Consider the following 19,210-nt stretch of genomic DNA (forward strand, 5'->3'; position numbering starts at 1 on the left):
TTTGAACTGTTGTGCTGGAGGAGACTCTTGAGAGTCTCCTGGACAGCAAGGACATGAAACCAGTCAATCTGACAGGAAATCAACCCGGAATATTCACTGGAAGGACTGATGCTAAAGCTGAACCTCCAATGCTTTGGCCACCTGATGCAAAGAGCTGACTCATTAGAAAAGACCCTGATGCTGGGAAAGACTGAGGGCAGGAGGAGAAGGGGATGACGGAGGATGAGACAGTTGGATGGCATCATCAACTCAATGGACATAAGTTTGAGCAAACTTTGAAAGATGTTGAAGAACAGAGAGTGTGTACTTCATTCCATAGGGTCACAAAAGAGTCAGACACTACTGAGCGACTGAACAACAACCCCTATGATGAAAAGAACTTTTTTGTGTGTGTTGTGTTAATTCTAGAAGGCCTTGTTCTTCTCTGGCATTAGTGGTTGGGGCATAGAGTTGAATTATTTTGATGCTGAATGGTTTGCCTTTGAAATGAACTGAAATCATTCTGTCATTTTTGAGATTGTACCCAAGTACTCCATTTCAGACTCTTTTGTTGACTTTGAGGACTACTCCATTTCTTCTAAGGGATTCTTGCCCATGGTAAAAAATATAATGGTCATCTGAATTAAATTCATCACAATCACAAATAACTGAAACAGAAGATGGAAGTGGAAAATCTATGGACTTTTAGCCATTTGAGAATAGGAGTCCAGAGTTAATGCCAAGGAATCAATAGACATCTGAAGCAATGGGATACAGCCGGCATACCTTGGAGCTTGTAAGGTAGGGAATCAAACTGTGCTTTTCCCTCATTTAGCAAATCTGTTGTAGCCCCGCATTCTGAGAAACAAACTCATTCAGAAGGACATTTCAGAGAGTCAGTTCAGTTCAGTCGCTCAGTTGTGTCCAACTCTTTGCGAGCCCGTGAACTGCAGCATGCCAGGCCTCCCTGTCCATAACCAACTCCCAAATCTACCCAAACCCATGTCCATTGAGTTGGTGATGCCATCCAACCATCACATCCTCTGTTGTCCCCTTTTCCTCCTGCCCTCAATCTTTCCTAGCATCAGGGTGTTTTCAAGTGACTCACCTCTTCGCATCATGTAGCCAAAGTATTGGAGTCTCAGCATCAACATCAGTCCTTCCAGTGAGCACCCAGGACTGATCTCCTTTAGGATGGACTGGTTAGATCTCCTTGCAGTCCAAGGGACTCTCAAGGGTTTTTTTTCCAACACCACAGTTCAAAAGCATCAATTCTTCAGCACTCAGCTTTCTTTATAGTCCAACTCTCACCTCCATACATGAATACTGGAAAAACCATAGCCTTGACTAGATGGATCTTTGTTGACAAAGTAATGTCTCTGCTTTTTAATAATGTTGTCTAGGTTGGTCATAACTTTCCTTCCAAGGAGTAAGCATCTTTTAATTTCATGGCTGCAATCACCATCTGTAGTGATTTTGGAGCCCATAAAAATAGTCAACCACTATTTTCACTGTTTCCCCATCTGTTTCCCATGAAGTGATGGGACCGGATGCCATGATCTTAGTTTTCTGAATGTTGAGCTTTAAGCCAACTTTTTCACTCTCCTCTTTCACTTACATCAAGAGGCTTTTTAGTTCTTCTTCACTTTCTGCCATAAGGGTGGTGTCATCTGCATATCTGAGGTTATTGATATTTCTCCCAGCAATCTTGATTCCAGCTTGTGCTTCCTCCATCTCAGGTTTCTCATGATATACTCTGCATATAAGTTAAATAAGCAGGGTGACAATATACAGCCTTGACATACTTCTTTTCCTATTTGGAACCAGTCTGTTGTTCCATGTCCAGTTCTAACTGTTGATTCCTGACCTGCATACAGGTTTCTCAAGGGCAGGTCAAGTGGTCTGGCTATTCCCATCTGCTTCAGAATTTTCCACAGTTTATTGTGATCCACACAGTCAAAGTCTTCAGCATGCAGATAGTGGAGTGCAGTTTATTACACTGGCAGGCCCAAGGCACAGTCTCCTCTTAGCCAAGGACCCCGACCGACTTTTTTGAAAACCTTATATACCTTAAGTGTGAGTGAATGAAGTCGCTCAGTCGTGTCCGACTCTTTGCGACCACGTGGACTGTAGCCCCCCAGGCTCCTCCGTCCATGGGATTTTCCAGGCAAGAATACTGGAGTGGGTTGCAAGTGTACTCATCCCCAAATTCCTTAAACCTAGCCTGGAAAGTGTTAAAGGGAGATACAGTCAGGTTACAGCCATGATTCAAAATCAGAAGAGTCAGCTGGTTAGACATTGTAGCCTACACCAATGGGTGCCATAAAGCTTACAAAGGTGACCGACTATATAGGGGATTATTACTAGCCTTTTGGCAATGGGAAATCTTGGTATGGAATCTCATGTTTGTCAGTCTGGGAGGCCAGTTCAGCCAAAGGCATCTTATCCCCATGGCTACCAGGCACATAGTCCTGAGAGAGAAGACTCTTGAGAGTCCCTTGGACTGCAAGGAGATCCAACCAGTCCATCCTAAAGGAAATCATTCCTGAATATCCATTGGAAGGACTGATGCTGAAGCTGAAACTCCAATACTTTGGCCACCTGATGAGAAGAGCTGAGTCATTTGCAAAGACCCTGATGCTGGGAAAGATTGAGGGCAGGAGAGGATGACAGAGGATGAGATGGTTGGATGGCATCACCGACTCAATGGACATGGGTTTGGGCAGACTTCGTCTTGGGTGAGGAGACGCCTCAAGGCTGAGGGCGTGTCACCAGGCCCCCCTCCCACAATGAGCGTTTTCGAGATAGAATGGCACAAGGTGTGTCGTCCCCAGCCAGGAAACAATTGACATGAATACTGATCTGTTGAGCCATTAACAGCCCAAGGTTTGAGACAAAAGTTAGTCTCAAGCAGAACCGATTTGAAGAAAGTGAGATCCCAAGCCAGTACATAGTTTCATTAGCATAGCTTAAGAAAAACGTTTCCATAAGAAAACCGCATTGGTTAGCTCAAGGTTTGAGAAAAGTCAAGTTCAGAGGGAACCAGGTGTCCTCAACAGAGAAGGGAAAGGAGTCTGCCACTTGCAGTTCGTTTCTTCCTGCTGCTTTGGGACCTCTGGCCTCCCTACCCAGGCTGCTAACACTCTCAGTTGTTACCATTAGCGCCACCTGGCAAGCTCTCTTCATTAACAGCCCAATACAAATAAAATAAAATGAGTTTCCAATAGCAAGCGATTCTTCTTGTTGATTTTCCTCCAGTCAGAGATTCTGGGACTCAGCAACCTTTAATTTGTGGATTTTCCATCCTCAACATGTGCTTTCAAATGCAGGCCTGTTCCTTGGGCTTATTTCACTTCGTTGTAAAGGGGAAATGTATGGCACATCACGGGGCATGTTTTCATAGCCTGAGCGTACACACGGCAAATATCCCTTCCACATTCCATTTACTTGCTGGGAACCACTTCCATGTGAATCATCTGTCCTTAGGGCTCCAGAAAATGCGGGCCTTTCAGAGGCTGCAGGTGGGGCACCAGAAACAACTCCCCTTCGGAGCGGAGCCCTTGGTCCAGTGTCGGTGACTGTGCAGGGAGGCGGGCACGGGTGCGCTCACTGTCCCTGGCCTGCACATGCCCTCTGGCTGGTGCTGGGACAGGACAGGTGTCCTGGCCACTCCCGCTACAAGCTCGCCTGCCTCTGCCCACATCAGGAGCACAGGCCTCCTGAGACCACCCATGCCAACAACCCATCTATTGTTGCTGGAGTCAGAGAACACGTTTGCCTGTGCATGCGCTTATGCAGCTTTTTATCCAAGCCCTCTTGGTACAATTTGAAAACTAAAGCCTAGAAAGAGGCAGACTTGTCTGGAACACAGTATGTGAGCAGAAGCCAGTAGGAAAGTGAGGACCCCAGCTCCCTAAGCCAGTTCGCAGTCCTATCCATCATGCTTGGTTTGGAAGTGAGACCCTAAGTTCCTGGTGAACTCTACCAACCTGGCCCCACTTGGGCCATTATTCTCTCTGCATTTTCATGCTCACACAAGCAGGCACAAACAGAAATAGGGTCCACAGTGGGGACGATGTGAGATGGTAAAGGGAGAGAACACACCGTGTCAGGGCTGGGAGAGCAGGAAGGGCTGGAGGCAGCTCCGCCATGGAGCAGGGGCCTCCACACCCCGCTCCTGGCAACGGGCACTGCGTTCAGAAGTCCAAAGCGTGAGGGGGATTCTCCACGTTCCCTGAGTCCTGCCTGGGTGTGGGCCCTCTCCTCAGTGTTCTCCAGTGAACACGGTCTCAGTCCCACAGTCCACTTTTCTGGGCTGTTAAAACCAGGCTGAGCACACACCCCATTCCCCAGTATAGACGGTGCTACAGGACAGAGGGACTTGCTTTCCTTTCCTAAACATTGTGTGCTTGCTGTTGGGCCCCCCAAGCGTTCACTCAGTATGCTTGGGAAATCTGTCGACCTTGGTTCTCCACCATTGACTCCTGTGTCTGAGAGCTTGGAAAAATGCTTTCCACTCACAGAGGTCCCTCAGAGGAGAGAGGAGCTGAAGGAACAAGGGCTTGTGGTGAGCAGGAGAGGGCTCAGTTGTGGACCCAGAGTCAGGGTTCCAGAAAGAAGACCAGCCCTAACCGGATTCCAGAGGTTCTAATTTGAAAGTAGGGGGAAATTATTGCCCTGTCTGAGCCGAGGATGCAACATGAACGAACTAAATCCCAAAGAGAGGAAAAGGAAATGAAAAATGAGGAGATTCCTGGATCTTTCCACAGCCTGCCTGAAGTACACTTTCACCTCGGGAACTCTGGAGAGCCTCCGCCTTGAAGACCTGAATGAAGGTTCGAGTTAGTCCTGCAATGCTAGCGCGGGCCACCAGGAGGCACCCAGTCGGGGTTGCTAGCTGAGCTTTGCAGGAGCAACTGGAGAGAGAAAAAGGATGGTGGAGGTCATTCTGGCCATGTTCCCGCCTCAGAAACAGCACGCGCTTCCTAGTAAGAGTGATCATCTCAAGAGACCGACCTGGACAGAAGAGGAAGGGGAGCCCCAGGATCTTCACGTTTATTTACTCTGCCCCCAGGCTGTGAGTACTCACTCTATGCCAGGTGAGTCAGTGGTACAGAGAACAGTGCTGAAAATGACCAGCGGCCCGTCCTTTCAAGGAGCTCTCGGTTTGGAGTGAAGAAAGAGAAAAGTATGGAAGCCAGACAAGGGAAGGAAAAGAACAAGTGCTCTACTGAAAATAAAAAAGGGCGTTGTGAGGGAGGGCTTGGAGTCACTGGTCAGGAGGGTCTAAAAGGCCTTGCTGTGGTGACCAGGATGAAGGAAGGAGCTGGGCCTGCACAATTCTAGGAGAAGCACGTCTGAGAGCAGGCAGCCCTTACACAGAAACATGAAGGCAGAAGTGAGCTGCCCAGGTGAGGCTAGGAATGTGAGCGTTGCCTCTGGAGGGAAGCTGGTAGGAGATGGTGGTGAGTGGTGAAGTCAGTTCCTGGTTCCTGGTAGACGGTGCTTTCTGTTCCTCTCTAGCAGCATTACTCCAAGACTGCACTAATAAACTTTGCCTATTAAACTCTTCACAGTCTGTGAGCTAGAAATGGCTTATCTGGGCGTTTCTGCCTCAAAGTCTCTCTGCTGCTGTGGTGGAGAACTCAGCTTATATTATTTTGGGGCTTCAAAATCATTGCAGATGGTGACTGTAGCCATGAAATTAAAAGATGCTTGCTCCTTGGAAAAAGAGGTATGACTAATCAACTCAGCATATGAAAAAGCAAAGACAATACTTTGCCAACAAAGGTACTTTTAGTTAAGGCTATGGTTTCCCAATAGGCATGTATGAAAGAGAGAAATGGACTATAAGAAAGCTGAGCGCAGAAGATCTGATGCTTGTGAACTGTGGTGTTGGAGAAGACTATTGAGAGCACCTTGGCTGCAAAGAGATCAAACGAGTCCTTCATAAAGGCAGATGAGTCATGGATGTTCACTGGAAGCACTGATACTGAAGGTAAACTCCAATAAGTTGGACATCTGATGAATAGAACTGACTCATTTTAAAAGACCCTGATGTTGAGAAAAATTGAAGACAGGAAAAGAAGGAGACAACACAGGATGAGATGGCAGGATGGTACCACCAACACAAAGGATATTAGACACACTAAATTCTGAGACTACGTATTCGATATGGAAGCCTGGCAAGTTCAGTACATGGGGTTGCAAAGAGAGGAATACGAGTTACCTACTGAACTCAAATGAACGATTTTCCCTCCTGGAGGAGGGTGACTGTTGCTTTCCTTCTCGGTGTGTAACATGTGTGTTTGTTTGCTCTCCTGTCCTGGACATTATGCTTCCCTTCCAGGACTAAGGGGCTTTGACCGTCCACCGGTTTATCATAGTTGATGGGTTGATTCCGTTGATCTTTACTAGGAAAAAACGGCCCTGACGCCGCTCTCTTCCTTAGGCTATTTCACCCCTCAAACTTCTGAGTCACCCACCCCATTCCAGAACCCTACCGCTTTGTGCTTTATGATCCAAGTGCTCAAAAACTTGCTGTCCTCTTGCCTCCTTCCCATGGCATGGAGAAGCGAGATCAGCCAGGATTTTTCTCTCTTTTGCACGGACTTCCTCCAGCATAAGCCGAAATTCCCATTTCCTCTGTCACGCCGCCCCAGTCGACATTCTTCTCCTTTTTCTCCTGCTCCTCCTCCTCGTCATCCCCCTCCTCCTCCTTCTCGTAGTACTCCTCCTCCTCCTCCTCCTTCTTCAGAGGGTGTGGATGGGGCAAGCAGTAAGTCCATTTGAGACGATGGGGCGGAGGAAGATGCGTGGTGATGATGAGGGCGGACCGTGGGTGGCTCCGCTTCCTCGTGCAGGGCACGCTTGTTCGTGTTCTCGGGGGAAGATACTGCTCATCATTCTTTGTCCTCTCTACGTGCGGAGGGCATGGTGCGGCGTAGGTAGCCATGCGGGGGGAAACAAGCCATCGGAACGGTCTCTGTTCCTTGCCACGCCGACTCGCGCAGTCAGGAGCCAGAGTTGGCCCTCGAGGTCGGAGATGTTACATCGCAAATTCCCGGTCTGCCAGTTTGATGGAGGGTTTGGGGTTTGAAGCCATCAGCCAAGCCAAAGAAAGAAAAACGCAAGAGGTGGTCGATAAGGGGCCTCAGGTGCCCCTCCAGCGGGTCACGGGCCCATGAGGCAGTCGCGAAAGCAGCTAGGGGAGGACAGCTTCCCCACCGCCCCAGGCACTTTGGAGGCCGGCCGCATCTCCTCGCGTCCAGAGGCGTTTGCCCGGGGCCCAGCTGGATGAGACTGCCAGACAGGACGGGCAGAGTCGGAAGTCCAGTTGTCTTGCTATCACAATCTAGGGTAGGCTCGGGTCTTTCCTCAGTGCGGGGAGGACCTTTGCTTTCAGAAATGAACGTGGCGCGACATATCTCCACTCAGGCACCGGTGCGATGCTGGTGGAGAAGTTTCTTTGGGACTGGTTGGGTTGCCTTTCTCCCCTTGGCCTTCGTGTGGGGTGCTGGTGGTGCTGGTGGCGGTGCTCATGGCCTTGTGGATCGCTTCTCCTGTTTGGCACTTGGAGCTTCTCCAGCGTACTCCTTGCACCGGACATGGAGCCCCAGGGATCTTTGCGGACGAGCGTCGTGCCGGGGACGCGCGCATCCCCGCCTCATTCCTGCCGGACCCTCCGCCAAGTAGCACGAGGCCTCCCAAGGACAGACACCCATAAAGGCTGCTTGCCCGTCTTCTCCCCGGACGCCTCTCGACGTCTGGGGCATTTTCGAGAGCCTGACCGGCCGGAAGGAGACGGTTCATGGACCTGCACCCGCTCTTCCCTGCCCCCCGAAGGGCTCCCGAGATCTTCTCCTTGCTCGGCTGGCTGTGAGCGCTCTGTGAGGCGTCTCCAGGCCGCGTCACTCACCCGAGGCCAGCGGTGCGGCCAGGGAACGGAGACGGGGAACGAAAGGCAAACCCACACCCAAAGTCCCATCCCGAGAGGACTCTCCCACCCTCGCAGAAGTGGGAGGCCCTCGGACCGTGCCCAGGCCCGCTCATGCATCCCATCACCCCATCCTCTCCAGCGACTTCCCAGCAGAGCCAGCCCTCGAGAGCTCAGCCGCTCAGGCACGAGCCCGTCCCAAGTGAACACCGAGACCCCGGGCACACTCCAGGGCCCCGCTTTTTCCCAGGAGGCTGCATCACGCACACGGCCGAGAGGAACTCGCTCCTCGTCGGAACTCGCGGTGCGTCACACAGGGCGTGCCGCACACAGCGTGTGCCTGGGCGTCTGCACGCATGTGCGTCAGAGCCGACCTACCGCCACAGCCCCAGAGACGGCCGCGGCTTCTTGTTCTTCCCTTGGTGGCTCTGGCCCTCCCGCTGGCACAAGGGCCGTTGCCGACGTTCTTCGGCCCCGGAGGCGGGGTGTCCGTGCTGGGACGGTCGAGCCGCTCGTGCTCCTGTTGGGGCGGCGTGCGGTTTCTCCCTCCTCCGGGTTTGGACTGGTGAATCACGACTGCGCCGGCAGGCAGGGCAGACTGGACCTTCCGCAGCTCCAAGGCCGGCTTCGGTCGGCTGTGTTCTTGCAGGCGTCTCCACTGCTCTAAGCTCATCCCTTCGACCTCTGTGTCCCCCGGGGACTCCTCCGACCCAGGAGCTCTGCCGCTGGCGTCTCCTGCAGGCTGCCCGGGCTCTGTGGGGTCAGCCCCGACGGGGGCCGCTGCCCCTCCCCCAGCGCCCCTTCCCACGCACCCTCCCGGGCGTAGAACAGGACGTAGGCGCTCTGGCTCAGGGCAGCGGTCTCGTCACAGGCGGTCACCTTGGCATCGTCCATCTTATACCATTGGCCGTTGCCCGCTCGGACGTAACAGAAGTAGTGTCCTCGCTCACAGCTCCACCCGGAGTGCACCAGCACGGCATAGAGCACGTAGCCCAGTGGCCCTGCCTTCCGCTCAGACGTGTAGGGCTGCAGGTCCAAGCACTGGGGATAGCGCACCTCCTGAGCCCTTTTGGCCCCGCTCACCGGTGTGAACCGCTTCAGCACCAGCACCAGGACCTGGGAGGTGCTGTGCAAAGTCAACCTCTTGGTGGCAGGCACCTTCCGGAGACAGACGCCACAGTCATAGGCATTGTCCGCGTCCAGCTTCTCGGGCTTCACCAGCTCTCTCAGAGCTTGCTCCACACTCTGAGCCGCCGTGATATCCAGGCTGATGTCCAGATAAGGGTCGAACGTGTCCGAGACACCGAGGCAGCGGAGACACTGGATCTGAGACCTCCAGGTCCCGCCGAAGATCTGACGGATGACGGTGGTGTCCTCGGAGGCATGGCCCGACGGCTGGGATGCACTCAAGCACCCTTGCTGCATGGCATTCAGAGTGAACATCAGAAACTCGTGGGCATCTTCCTGCTGGTGTCTGTGGAAGCCCGCCAGCAGGTCCTTGCGGGGCCGGATCACCTCTCCCGCGTGAAGGAGGGCTCGGGTCACGTGAGCTCGCATGGCACAGAGCGTGCAGGCGCTGCGGGCCGGACAGAGGGTGGCGTGCTGCTGGGACACCATCCAGCTGGCCAGGGGCGGCGTGTGGCTCAGACACTGCAGCGCCGCATTCACGTAGCAGGTGTTCCCCAGGTTCTGAAGCCCAGCCCCCACCCCCCACGGCCCCTTCCAACTCAGGGCGCCTTTCTGGCCAGGCGTCAGCCCTGCTGACCCAGGAGCCAAGTCACCCCGCTGGGGACGCCCAAGCGCCGGCGACGGCCCCTCAGGGACAGAGGGTCCCCGAAGGGCATCCGCACCAGCGCCGCTGGGCCCACAACCTTGCCCTCCGGGGAAGACGTCGAAGGGAGACGGACACACACCTCCCCCGTGCTCAGAAGCAGCCCCCGGGGCTCTGCACACAAGGCCCACGAGGGTTTCCATCTCCTACCTGCAGCTGCACGCCGACGCCTCCTTCCCTCAGACGGTCCGGCTCCAGAAAAGGGCCTGGGCCCCGCCCCCTCGGGCCTTTGGGGGCTTCCCCACAGCCCCACCCCCGCACGTGCAGGCTCCTCATTGGCTGAGGCGGCCGAGGGCGTGCCCACTCCCACTCCCGCCATCCAACCACCCTCACTTTTCTCGGGGAATTCCCCTTGACGAGGCCCCACACGCACTTCCGACCTGACCCCCTGGACCAAAGGGCTCAGGATGCAAGTGATTCGGGGGCATTGGGCCTTCCAGCCTTGCCCGCTAGAGATTCACTGCGGGGCTTCCAAGTTCAGCACACAAATGCCGGCTGCACAGGACTTCCGTGGGCTCACCATTCACATCCTAACACACGTGTGGAAACATATGTCTGCCCACCGAACCTCTCCCCTTTAGGGGTCTCCCGACCCCAGACCCCTGCCTGAGGACAACCCCTCCCCGGACAACAATAAACCCTTGCCTCAACTTTGCGCTCCAGCGAGGTCCTCCCCAATTTCTATGCGTTCTCACTGGACACTCTTCTAGCGTTCAGGGTCCTAGCACCAAAAGATGCCAGCAGAGTGCCACATATGCTTTTCTCCCTTCAGGGCCGTTGCTCAAGACCCAAAGCGAGCTCATTTAGAAAGGCATAGGCTTCCTGCAACTTTGGATTCATTTCTGCAGCTCCTTTTCTCTCTCCGCTGCCCTTTTTCTTCCTTTTCCTTCTTCCTTTATCATTTACTTTTTTTTTTTTTTTTTCCCTGCTGGGTGTTTTGGGTTTTTTGAGGTGTTTTTTTTTTTTTTTTTTTCCGTTTATTTTTAAACTTTTTTTTAAATTTTGTGTTCATTTGTTATTTTTTTGTTGCTTTTATTCTCTTTCTCTCTTTTATATACACTAGTTGACTCATACAGTCGTCTTTCGAATTCCGGGGCTCAAAATGCGGTATAACTCAAGGTATAAAAAAGGTTTCCCTCCTGGAGGAGGATGACTGTTGCTTTCCTTCTCGGTGTGTGACATGTGTGTTTGTTTGCTCTCCCGTCCTGGACATTATGCTCGCCTTCCAGGACTATGGGGGTTTGACCGTCCACAGGTTTACCATAGCTGGAGTGTTGATTCCGTTGGTCCTTACTAGGAAAGAAGGGCCCTGACCCCGTTTTCTTCCTTAGCCTATTGCACCCCTCCCACCTCCCGCTCCCCCATCCCATCCTAGGAGCCTACCGCTTTGTGCTTTATGATCCAAGTGCTCACACCCTTGCTGTCCTCTTACCTCCTTCCCATGGCACAGAGAAGCGAGATCAGCCAGGATTTTTCTCTCTTTTGCACGGATTTCGCCCAGCATAAGGCCACCTTCCCATTCCCTCTGTCACGCCACCCCAATCGACATTCTTCTTCTTCTCCTCCTCTTCCTCCTCCTCCTCCTTCTTCAGAGGGTGTGGATGGGGCAAGCAGTAAGTCCATTTGAGACGATGGGGCGGAGGAAGATGCGTGGTGATGATGAGGGCGGACCGTGGGTGGCTCCGCTTCCTCGTGCAGGGCACGCTTGTTCGTGTTCTCGGGGGAAGATACTGCTCATCATTCTTTGTCCTCTCTACGTGCGGAGGGCATGGTGCGGCGTAGGTAGCCATGCGGGGGAAACAAGCCATCGGAACGCTCTCTGTTCCTTGCCACGCCGACTCGCGCAGTCAGGAGCCAGAGTTGGCCCTCGAGGTCGGAGATGTTACATCGCAAATTCCCGGTCTGCCGTTTGATGGAGGGTTTGGGGTTTGAAGCCATCAGCCAAGCCAAAGAAAGAAAAACGCAAGAGGTGGTCGATAAGGGGCCTCAGGTGCCCCTCCAGCGGGTCACGGGCCCATGAGGCAGTCGCGAAAGCAGCTAGGGGAGGACAGCTTCCCCACCGCCCCAGGCACTTTGGAGGCCGGCCGCATCTCCTCGCGTCCAGAGGCGTTTGCCCGGGGCCCAGCTGGATGAGACTGCCAGACAGGACGGGCAGAGTCGGAAGTCCAGTTGTCTTGCTATCACAATCTAGGGTAGGCTCGGGTCTTTCCTCAGTGCGGGGAGGACCTTTGCTTTCAGAAATGAACGTGGCGCGACATATCTCCACTCAGGCACCGGTGCGATGCTGGTGGAGAAGTTTCTTTGGGACTGGTTGGGTTGCCTTTCTCCCCTTGGCCTTCGTGTTGGTGCTGGTGGTGCTGGTGGTGCTGGTGGCGGTGCTCATGGCCTTGTGGATCGCTTCTCCTGTTTGGCACTTGGAGCTTCTCCAGCGTACTCCTTGCACCGGACATGGAGCCCCAGGGATCTTTGCGGACGAGCGTCGTGCCGGGGACGCGCGCATCCCCGCCTCATTCCTGCCGGACCCTCCGCCAAGTAGCACGAGGCCTCCCGAGGACAGACACCCATAAAGGCTGCTTGCCCGTCTTCTCCCCGGACGCCTCTCGACGTCTGGGGCATTTTCGAGAGCCTGACCGGCCGGAAGGAGACGGTTCATGGACCTGCACCCGCTCTTCCCTGCCCCCCGAAGGGCTCCCGAGATCTTCTCCTTGCTCGGCTGGCTGTGAGCGCTCTGTGAGGCGTCTCCAGGCCGCGTCACTCACCCGAGGCCAGCGGTGCGGCCAGGGAACGGAGGCGGGGAACGAAAGGCAAACCCACACCCAAAGTCCCATCCCGAGAGGACTCTCCCACCCTCGCAGAAGTGGGAGGCCCTCGGACCGTGCCCAGGCCCGCTCATGCACCCCATCACCCCATCCTCTCCAGCGACTTCCCAGCAGAGCCAGCCCTCGAGAGCTCAGCCGCTCAGGCACGAGCCCGTGCCAAGTGAACACCGAGACCCCGGGCACACTCCAGGCCCCGCTCTTTCCCAGGAGGCTGCATCACGCACACGGCCGAGAGGAACTCGCTCCTCGTCGGAACTCTCGGTGCGTCACACAGGGCGTGCCGCACACAGCGTGTGCCTGGGCGTCTGCACGCATGTGCGTCAGAGCCGACCTACCGCCACAGCCCCAGAGACGGCCGCGGCTTCTTGTTCTTCCCCTTGGTGGCTCTGGCCCTCCCGCTGGCACAAGGGCCGTTGCCGACGTTCTTCGGCCCCGGAGGCGGGGTGTCCGTGCTGGGACGGTCGAGCCGCTCGTGCTCCTGTTGGGGCGGCGTGCGGTTTCTCCCTCCTCCGTGTTTGGACTGGTGAATCACGACTGCGCCGGCAGGCAGGGCAGACTGGACCTTCCGCAGCTCCAAGGCCGGCTTCGGTCGGCTGTGTTCTTGCAGGCGTCTCCACTGCTCTAAGCTCATCCCTTCGACCTCTGTGTCCCCCGGGGACTCCTCCGACCCAGGAGCTCTGCCGCTGGCGTCTCCTGCAGGCTGCCCGGGCTCTGTGGGGTCAGCCCCGACGGGGGCCGCTGCCCCTCCCCCAGCGCCCCCTTCCCACGCACCCTCCCGGGCGTAGAACAGGACGTAGGCGCTCTGGCTCAGGGCAGCGGTCTCGTCACAGGCGGTCACCTTGGCATCGTCCATCTTATACCATTGGCCGTTGCCCGCTCGGACGTAACAGAAGTAGTGTCCTCGCTCACAGCTCCACCCGGAGTGCACCAGCACGGCATAGAGCACGTAGCCCAGTGGCCCTGCCTTCCGCTCAGACGTGTAGGGCTGCAGGTCCAAGCACTGGGGATAGCGCGCCTCCTGAGCCCTTTTGGCCCCGCTCACCGGTGTGAACCGCTTCAGCACCAGCACCAGGACCTGGGAGGTGCTGTGCAAAGTCAACCTCTTGGTGGCAGGCACCTTCCGGAGACAGACGCCACAGTCATAGGCATTGTCCGCGTCCAGCTTCTCGGGCTTCACCAGCTCTCTCAGAGCTTGCTCCACACTCTGAGCCGCCGTGATATCCAGGCTGATGTCCAGATAAGGGTCGAACGTGTCCGAGACACCGAGGCAGCGGAGACACTGGATCTGAGACCTCCAGGTCCCGCCGAAGATCTGACGGATGACGGTGGTGTCCTCGGAGGCATGGCCCGACGGCTGGGATGCACTCAAGCACCCTTGCTGCATGGCATTCAGAGTGAACATCAGAAACTCGTGGGCATCTTCCTGCTGGTGTCTGTGGAAGCCCGCCAGCAGGTCCTTGCGGGGCCGGATCACCTCTCCCGCGTGAAGGAGGGCTCGGGTCACGTGAGCTCGCATGGCACAGAGCGTGCAGGCGCTGCGGGCCGGACAGAGGGTGGCGTGCTGCTGGGACACCATCCAGCTGGCCAGGGGCGGCGTGTGGCTCAGACACTGCAGCGCCGCATTCACGTAGCAGGTGTTCCCCAGGTTCTGAAGCCCAGCCCCCACCCCCCCACGGCCCCTTCCAACTCAGGGCGCCTTTCTGGCCAGGCGTCAGCCCTGCTGACCCAGGAGCCAAGTCACCCCGCTGGGGACGCCCAAGCGCCGGCGACGGCCCCTCAGGGACAGAGGGTCCCCGAAGGGCATCCGCACCAGCGCCGCTGGGCCCACAACCTTGCCCTCCGGGGAAGACGTCGAAGGGAGACGGACACACACCTCCCCCGTGCTCAGAAGCAGCCCCCGGGGCTCTGCACACAAGGCCCACGAGGGTTTCCATCTCCTACCTGCAGCTGCACGCCGACGCCTCCTTCCCTCAGACGGTCCGGCTCCAGAAAAGGGCCTGGGCCCCGCCCCCTCGGGCCTTTGGGGGCTTCCCCACAGCCCCACCCCCGCACGTGCAGGCTCCTCATTGGCTGAGGCGGCCGAGGGCGTGCCCACTCCCACTCCCGCCATCCAACCACCCTCACTTTTCTCGGGGAATTCCCCTTGACGAGGCCCCACACGCACTTCCGACCTGACCCCCTGGACCAAAGGGCTCAGGATGCAAGTGATTCGGGGGCATTGGGCCTTCCAGCCTTGCCCGCTAGAGATTCACTGCGGGGCTTCCAAGTTCAGCACACAAATGCCGGCTGCACAGGACTTCCGTGGGCTCACCATTCACATCCTAACACACGTGTGGAAACATATGTCTGCCCACCGAACCTCTCCCCTTTAGGGGTCTCCCGACCCCAGACCCCTGCCTGAGGACAACCCCTCCCCGGACAACAATAAACCCTTGCCTCAACTTTGCGCTCCAGCGAGGTCCTCCCCAATTTCTATGCGTTCTCACTGGACACTCTTCTAGCGTTCAGGGTCCTAGCACCAAAAGATGCCAGCAGAGTGCCACATATGCTTTTCTCCCTTCAGGGCCGTTGCTCAAGACCCAAAGCGAGCTCATTTAGAAAGGCATAGGCTTCCTGCAACTTTGGATTCATTTCTGCAGCTCCTTTTCTCTCTCCGCTGCCCTTTTTTCTTCCTTTTCCTTCTTCCTTTATCATTTACTTTTTTTTTTTTTTTTCCCTGCTGGGTGTTTTTGGGTTTTTTGAGGTGTTTTTTTTTTTTTTTTTTCCGTTTATTTTTAAACTTTTTTTTTAAATTTTGTGTTCATTTTGTTATTTTTTTGTTGCTTTTATTCTCTTTCTCTCTTTTATATACACTAGTTGACTCATACAGTCGTCTTTCGAATTCCGGGGCTCAAAATGCGGTATAACTCAAGGTATAAAAAAGGTTTCCCTCCTGGAGGAGGATGACTGTTGCTTTCCTTCTCGGTGTGTGACATGTGTGTTTGTTTGCTCTCCCGTCCTGGACATTATGCTCGCCTTCCAGGACTATGGGGGTTTGACCGTCCACAGGTTTACCATAGCTGGAGTGTTGATTCCGTTGGTCCTTACTAGGAAAGAAGGGCCCTGACCCCGTTTTCTTCCTTAGCCTATTGCACCCCTCCCACCTCCCGCTCCCCCCATCCCATCCTAGGAGCCTACCGCTTTGTGCTTTATGATCCAAGTGCTCACACCCTTGCTGTCCTCTTACCTCCTTCCCATGGCACAGAGAAGCGAGATCAGCCAGGATTTTTCTCTCTTTTGCACGGATTTCGCCCAGCATAAGGCCACCTTCCCATTCCCTCTGTCACGCCACCCCAATCGACATTCTTCTTCTCCTCCTCTTCCTCCTCCTCCTCCTTCTTCAGAGGGTGTGGATGGGGCAAGCAGTAAGTCCATTTGAGACGATGGGGCGGAGGAAGATGCGTGGTGATGATGAGGGCGGACCGTGGGTGGCTCCGCTTCCTCGTGCAGGGCACGCTTGTTCGTGTTCTCGGGGGAAGATACTGCTCATCATTCTTTGTCCTCTCTACGTGCGGAGGGCATGGTGCGGCGTAGGTAGCCATGCGGGGGAACAAGCCATCGGAACGGTCTCTGTTCCTTGCCACGCCGACTCGCGCAGTCAGGAGCCAGAGTTGGCCCTCGAGGTCGGAGATGTTACATCGCAAATTCCCGGTCTGCCGTTTGATGGAGGGTTTGGGGTTTGAAGCCATCAGCCAAGCCAAAGAAAGAAAAACGCAAGAGGTGGTCGATAAGGGGCCTCAGGTGCCCTCCAGCGGGTCACGGGCCCATGAGGCAGTCGCGAAAGCAGCTAGGGGAGGACAGCTTCCCCACCGCCCCAGGCACTTTGGAGGCCGGCCGCATCTCCTCGCGTCCAGAGGCGTTTGCCCGGGGCCCAGCTGGATGAGACTGCCAGACAGGACGGGCAGAGTCGGAAGTCCAGTTGTCTTGCTATCACAATCTAGGGTAGGCTCGGGTCTTTCCTCAGTGCGGGGAGGACCTTTGCTTTCAGAAATGAACGTGGCGCGACATATCTCCACTCAGGCACCGGTGCGATGCTGGTGGAGAAGTTTCTTTGGGACTGGTTGGGTTGCCTTTCTCCCCTTGGCCTTCGTGTGGGTGCTGGTGGTGCTGGTGGCGGTGCTCATGGCCTTGTGGATCGCTTCTCCTGTTTGGCACTTGGAGCTTCTCCAGCGTACTCCTTGCACCGGACATGGAGCCCCAGGGATCTTTGCGGACGAGCGTCGTGCCGGGGACGCGCGCATCCCCGCCTCATTCCTGCCGGACCCTCCGCCAAGTAGCACGAGGCCTCCCGAGGACAGACACCCATAAAGGCTGCTTGCCCGTCTTCTCCCCGGACGCCTCTCGACGTCTGGGGCATTTTCGAGAGCCTGACCGGCCGGAAGGAGACGGTTCATGGACCTGCACCCGCTCTTCCCTGCCCCCCGAAGGGCTCCCGAGATCTTCTCCTTGCTCGGCTGGCTGTGAGCGCTCTGTGAGGCGTCTCCAGGCCGCGTCACTCACCCGAGGCCAGCGGTGCGGCCAGGGAACGGAGACGGGGAACGAAAGGCAAACCCACACCCAAAGTCCCATCCCGAGAGGACTCTCCCACCCTCGCAGAAGTGGGAGGCCCTCGGACCGTGCCCAGGCCCGCTCATGCACCCCATCACCCCATCCTCTCCAGCGACTTCCCAGCAGAGCCAGCCCTCGAGAGCTCAGCCGCTCAGGCACGAGCCCGTCCCAAGTGAACACCGAGACCCCGGGCACACTCCAGGCCCCGCTTTTTCCCAGGAGGCTGCATCACGCACACGGCCGAGAGGAACTCGCTCCTCGTCGGCACTCTCGGTGCGTCACACAGGGCGTGCCGCACACAGCGTGTGCCTGGGCGTCTGCACGCATGTGCGTCAGAGCCGACCTACCGCCACAGCCCCAGAGACGGCCGCGGCTTCTTGTTCTTCCCCTTGGTGGCTCTGGCCCTCCCGCCGGCACAAGGGCCGTTGCCGACGTTCTTCGGCCCCGGAGGCGGGGTGTCCGTGCTGGGACGGTCGAGCCGCTCGTGCTCCTGTTGGGGCGGCGTGCGGTTTCTCCCTCCTCCGTGTTTGGACTGGTGAATCACGACTGCGCCGGCAGGCAGGGCAGACTGGACCTTCCGCAGCTCCAAGGCCGGCTTCGGTCGGCTGTGTTCTTGCAGGCGTCTCCACTGCTCTAAGCTCATCCCTTCGACCTCTGTGTCCCCCGGGGACTCCTCCGACCCAGGAGCTCTGCCGCTGGCGTCTCCCGCAGGCTGCCCGGGCTCTGTGGGGTCAGCCCCGACGGGGGCCGCTGCCCCTCCCCCAGCGCCCCCTTCCCACGCACCCTCCCGGGCGTAGAACAGGACGTAGGCGCTCTGGCTCAGGGCAGCGGTCTCGTCACAGGCGGTCACCTTGGCATCGTCCATCTTATACCATTGGCCGTTGCCCGCTCGGACGTAACAGAAGTAGTGTCCTCGCTCACAGCTCCACCCGGAGTGCACCAGCACGGCATAGAGCACGTAGCCCAGTGGCCCTGCCTTCCGCTCAGACGTGTAGGGCTGCAGGTCCAAGCACTGGGGATAGCGCACCTCCTGAGCCCTTTTGGCCCCGCTCACCGGTGTGAACCGCTTCAGCACCAGCACCAGGACCTGGGAGGTGCTGTGCAAAGTCAACCTCTTGGTGGCAGGCACCTTCCGGAGACAGACGCCACAGTCATAGGCATTGTCCGCGTCCAGCTTCTCGGGCTTCACCAGCTCTCTCAGAGCTTGCTCCACACTCTGGGCCGCCGTGATATCCAGGCTGATGTCCAGATAAGGGTCGAACGTGTCCGAGACACCGAGGCAGCGGAGACACTGGATCTGAGACCTCCAGGTCCCGCCGAAGATCTGACGGATGACGGTGGTGTCCTCGGAGGCATGGCCCGACGGCTGGGATGCACTCAAGCACCCTTGCTGCATGGCATTCAGAGTGAACATCAGAAACTCGTGGGCATCTTCCTGCTGGTGTCTGTGGAAGCCCGCCAGCAGGTCCTTGCGGGGCCGGATCACCTCTCCCGCGTGAAGGAGGGCTCGGGTCACGTGAGCTCGCATGGCACAGAGCGTGCAGGCGCTGCGGGCCGGACAGAGGGTGGCGTGCTGCTGGGACACCATCCAGCTGGCCAGGGGCGGCGTGTGGCTCAGACACTGCAGCGCCGCGTTCACGTAGCAGGTGTTCCCCAGGTTCTGAAGCCCAGCCCCCACCCCCCACGGCCCCTTCCAACTCAGGGCGCCTTTCTGGCCAGGCGTCAGCCCTGCTGACCCAGGAGCCAAGTCACCCCGCTGGGGACGCCCAAGCGCCGGCGACGGCCCCTCAGGGACAGAGGGTCCCCGAAGGGCATCCGCACCAGCGCCGCTGGGCCCACAACCTTGCCCTCCGGGGAAGACGTCGAAGGGAGACGGACACACACCTCCCCCGTGCTCAGAAGCAGCCCCCGGGGCTCTGCACACAAGGCCCACGAGGGTTTCCATCTCCTACCTGCAGCTGCACGCCGACGCCTCCTTCCCTCAGACGGTCCGGCTCCAGAAAAGGGCCTGGGCCCCGCCCCCTCGGGCCTTTGGGGGCTTCCCCACAGCCCCACCCC

The 19,210-nt window shown here is 56.9% G+C and overlaps 3 protein-coding genes across 3 annotated transcripts; all 3 read right to left on the minus strand.

The window, feature by feature from the left end:
- Positions 1–8,584: 8,584 nt before the first annotated feature.
- Positions 8,585–10,609, minus strand: LOC113889070 (ubiquitin carboxyl-terminal hydrolase 17-like protein 6). The gene has a single exon (XM_027535941.1). It carries the CDS (start codon positions 9,887–9,889, stop codon positions 8,585–8,587), a length of 1,305 nt encoding a protein of 434 aa, XP_027391742.1. The 5' UTR covers positions 9,890–10,609.
- Positions 10,610–10,772: 163 nt separating this feature from the next.
- On the minus strand, positions 10,773–16,293 carry LOC113889071 (ubiquitin carboxyl-terminal hydrolase 17-like protein 6). Its single transcript, XM_027535942.1, has 2 exons — positions 15,872–16,293; positions 10,773–14,244 (listed from the first exon to the last, which is right to left on the minus strand). Exons 1-2 carry the CDS (start codon positions 16,291–16,293, stop codon positions 12,897–12,899), a joined length of 1,770 nt encoding a protein of 589 aa, XP_027391743.1. The 3' UTR covers positions 10,773–12,896.
- Positions 16,294–17,407: 1,114 nt separating this feature from the next.
- On the minus strand, positions 17,408–19,210 carry LOC113889076 (ubiquitin carboxyl-terminal hydrolase 17-like protein 6). The gene has a single exon (XM_027535943.1). The coding sequence runs from the start codon at positions 19,095–19,097 to the stop codon at positions 17,496–17,498; it is 1,602 nt and encodes a 533-aa protein (XP_027391744.1). The 5' UTR covers positions 19,098–19,210; the 3' UTR covers positions 17,408–17,495.

Source organism: Bos indicus x Bos taurus, unplaced genomic scaffold (assembly GCF_003369695.1).
Source record: "Bos indicus x Bos taurus breed Angus x Brahman F1 hybrid unplaced genomic scaffold, Bos_hybrid_MaternalHap_v2.0 tig00003498_arrow_arrow_obj, whole genome shotgun sequence".
Lineage (NCBI taxonomy): Eukaryota > Metazoa > Chordata > Mammalia > Artiodactyla > Bovidae > Bos > Bos indicus x Bos taurus.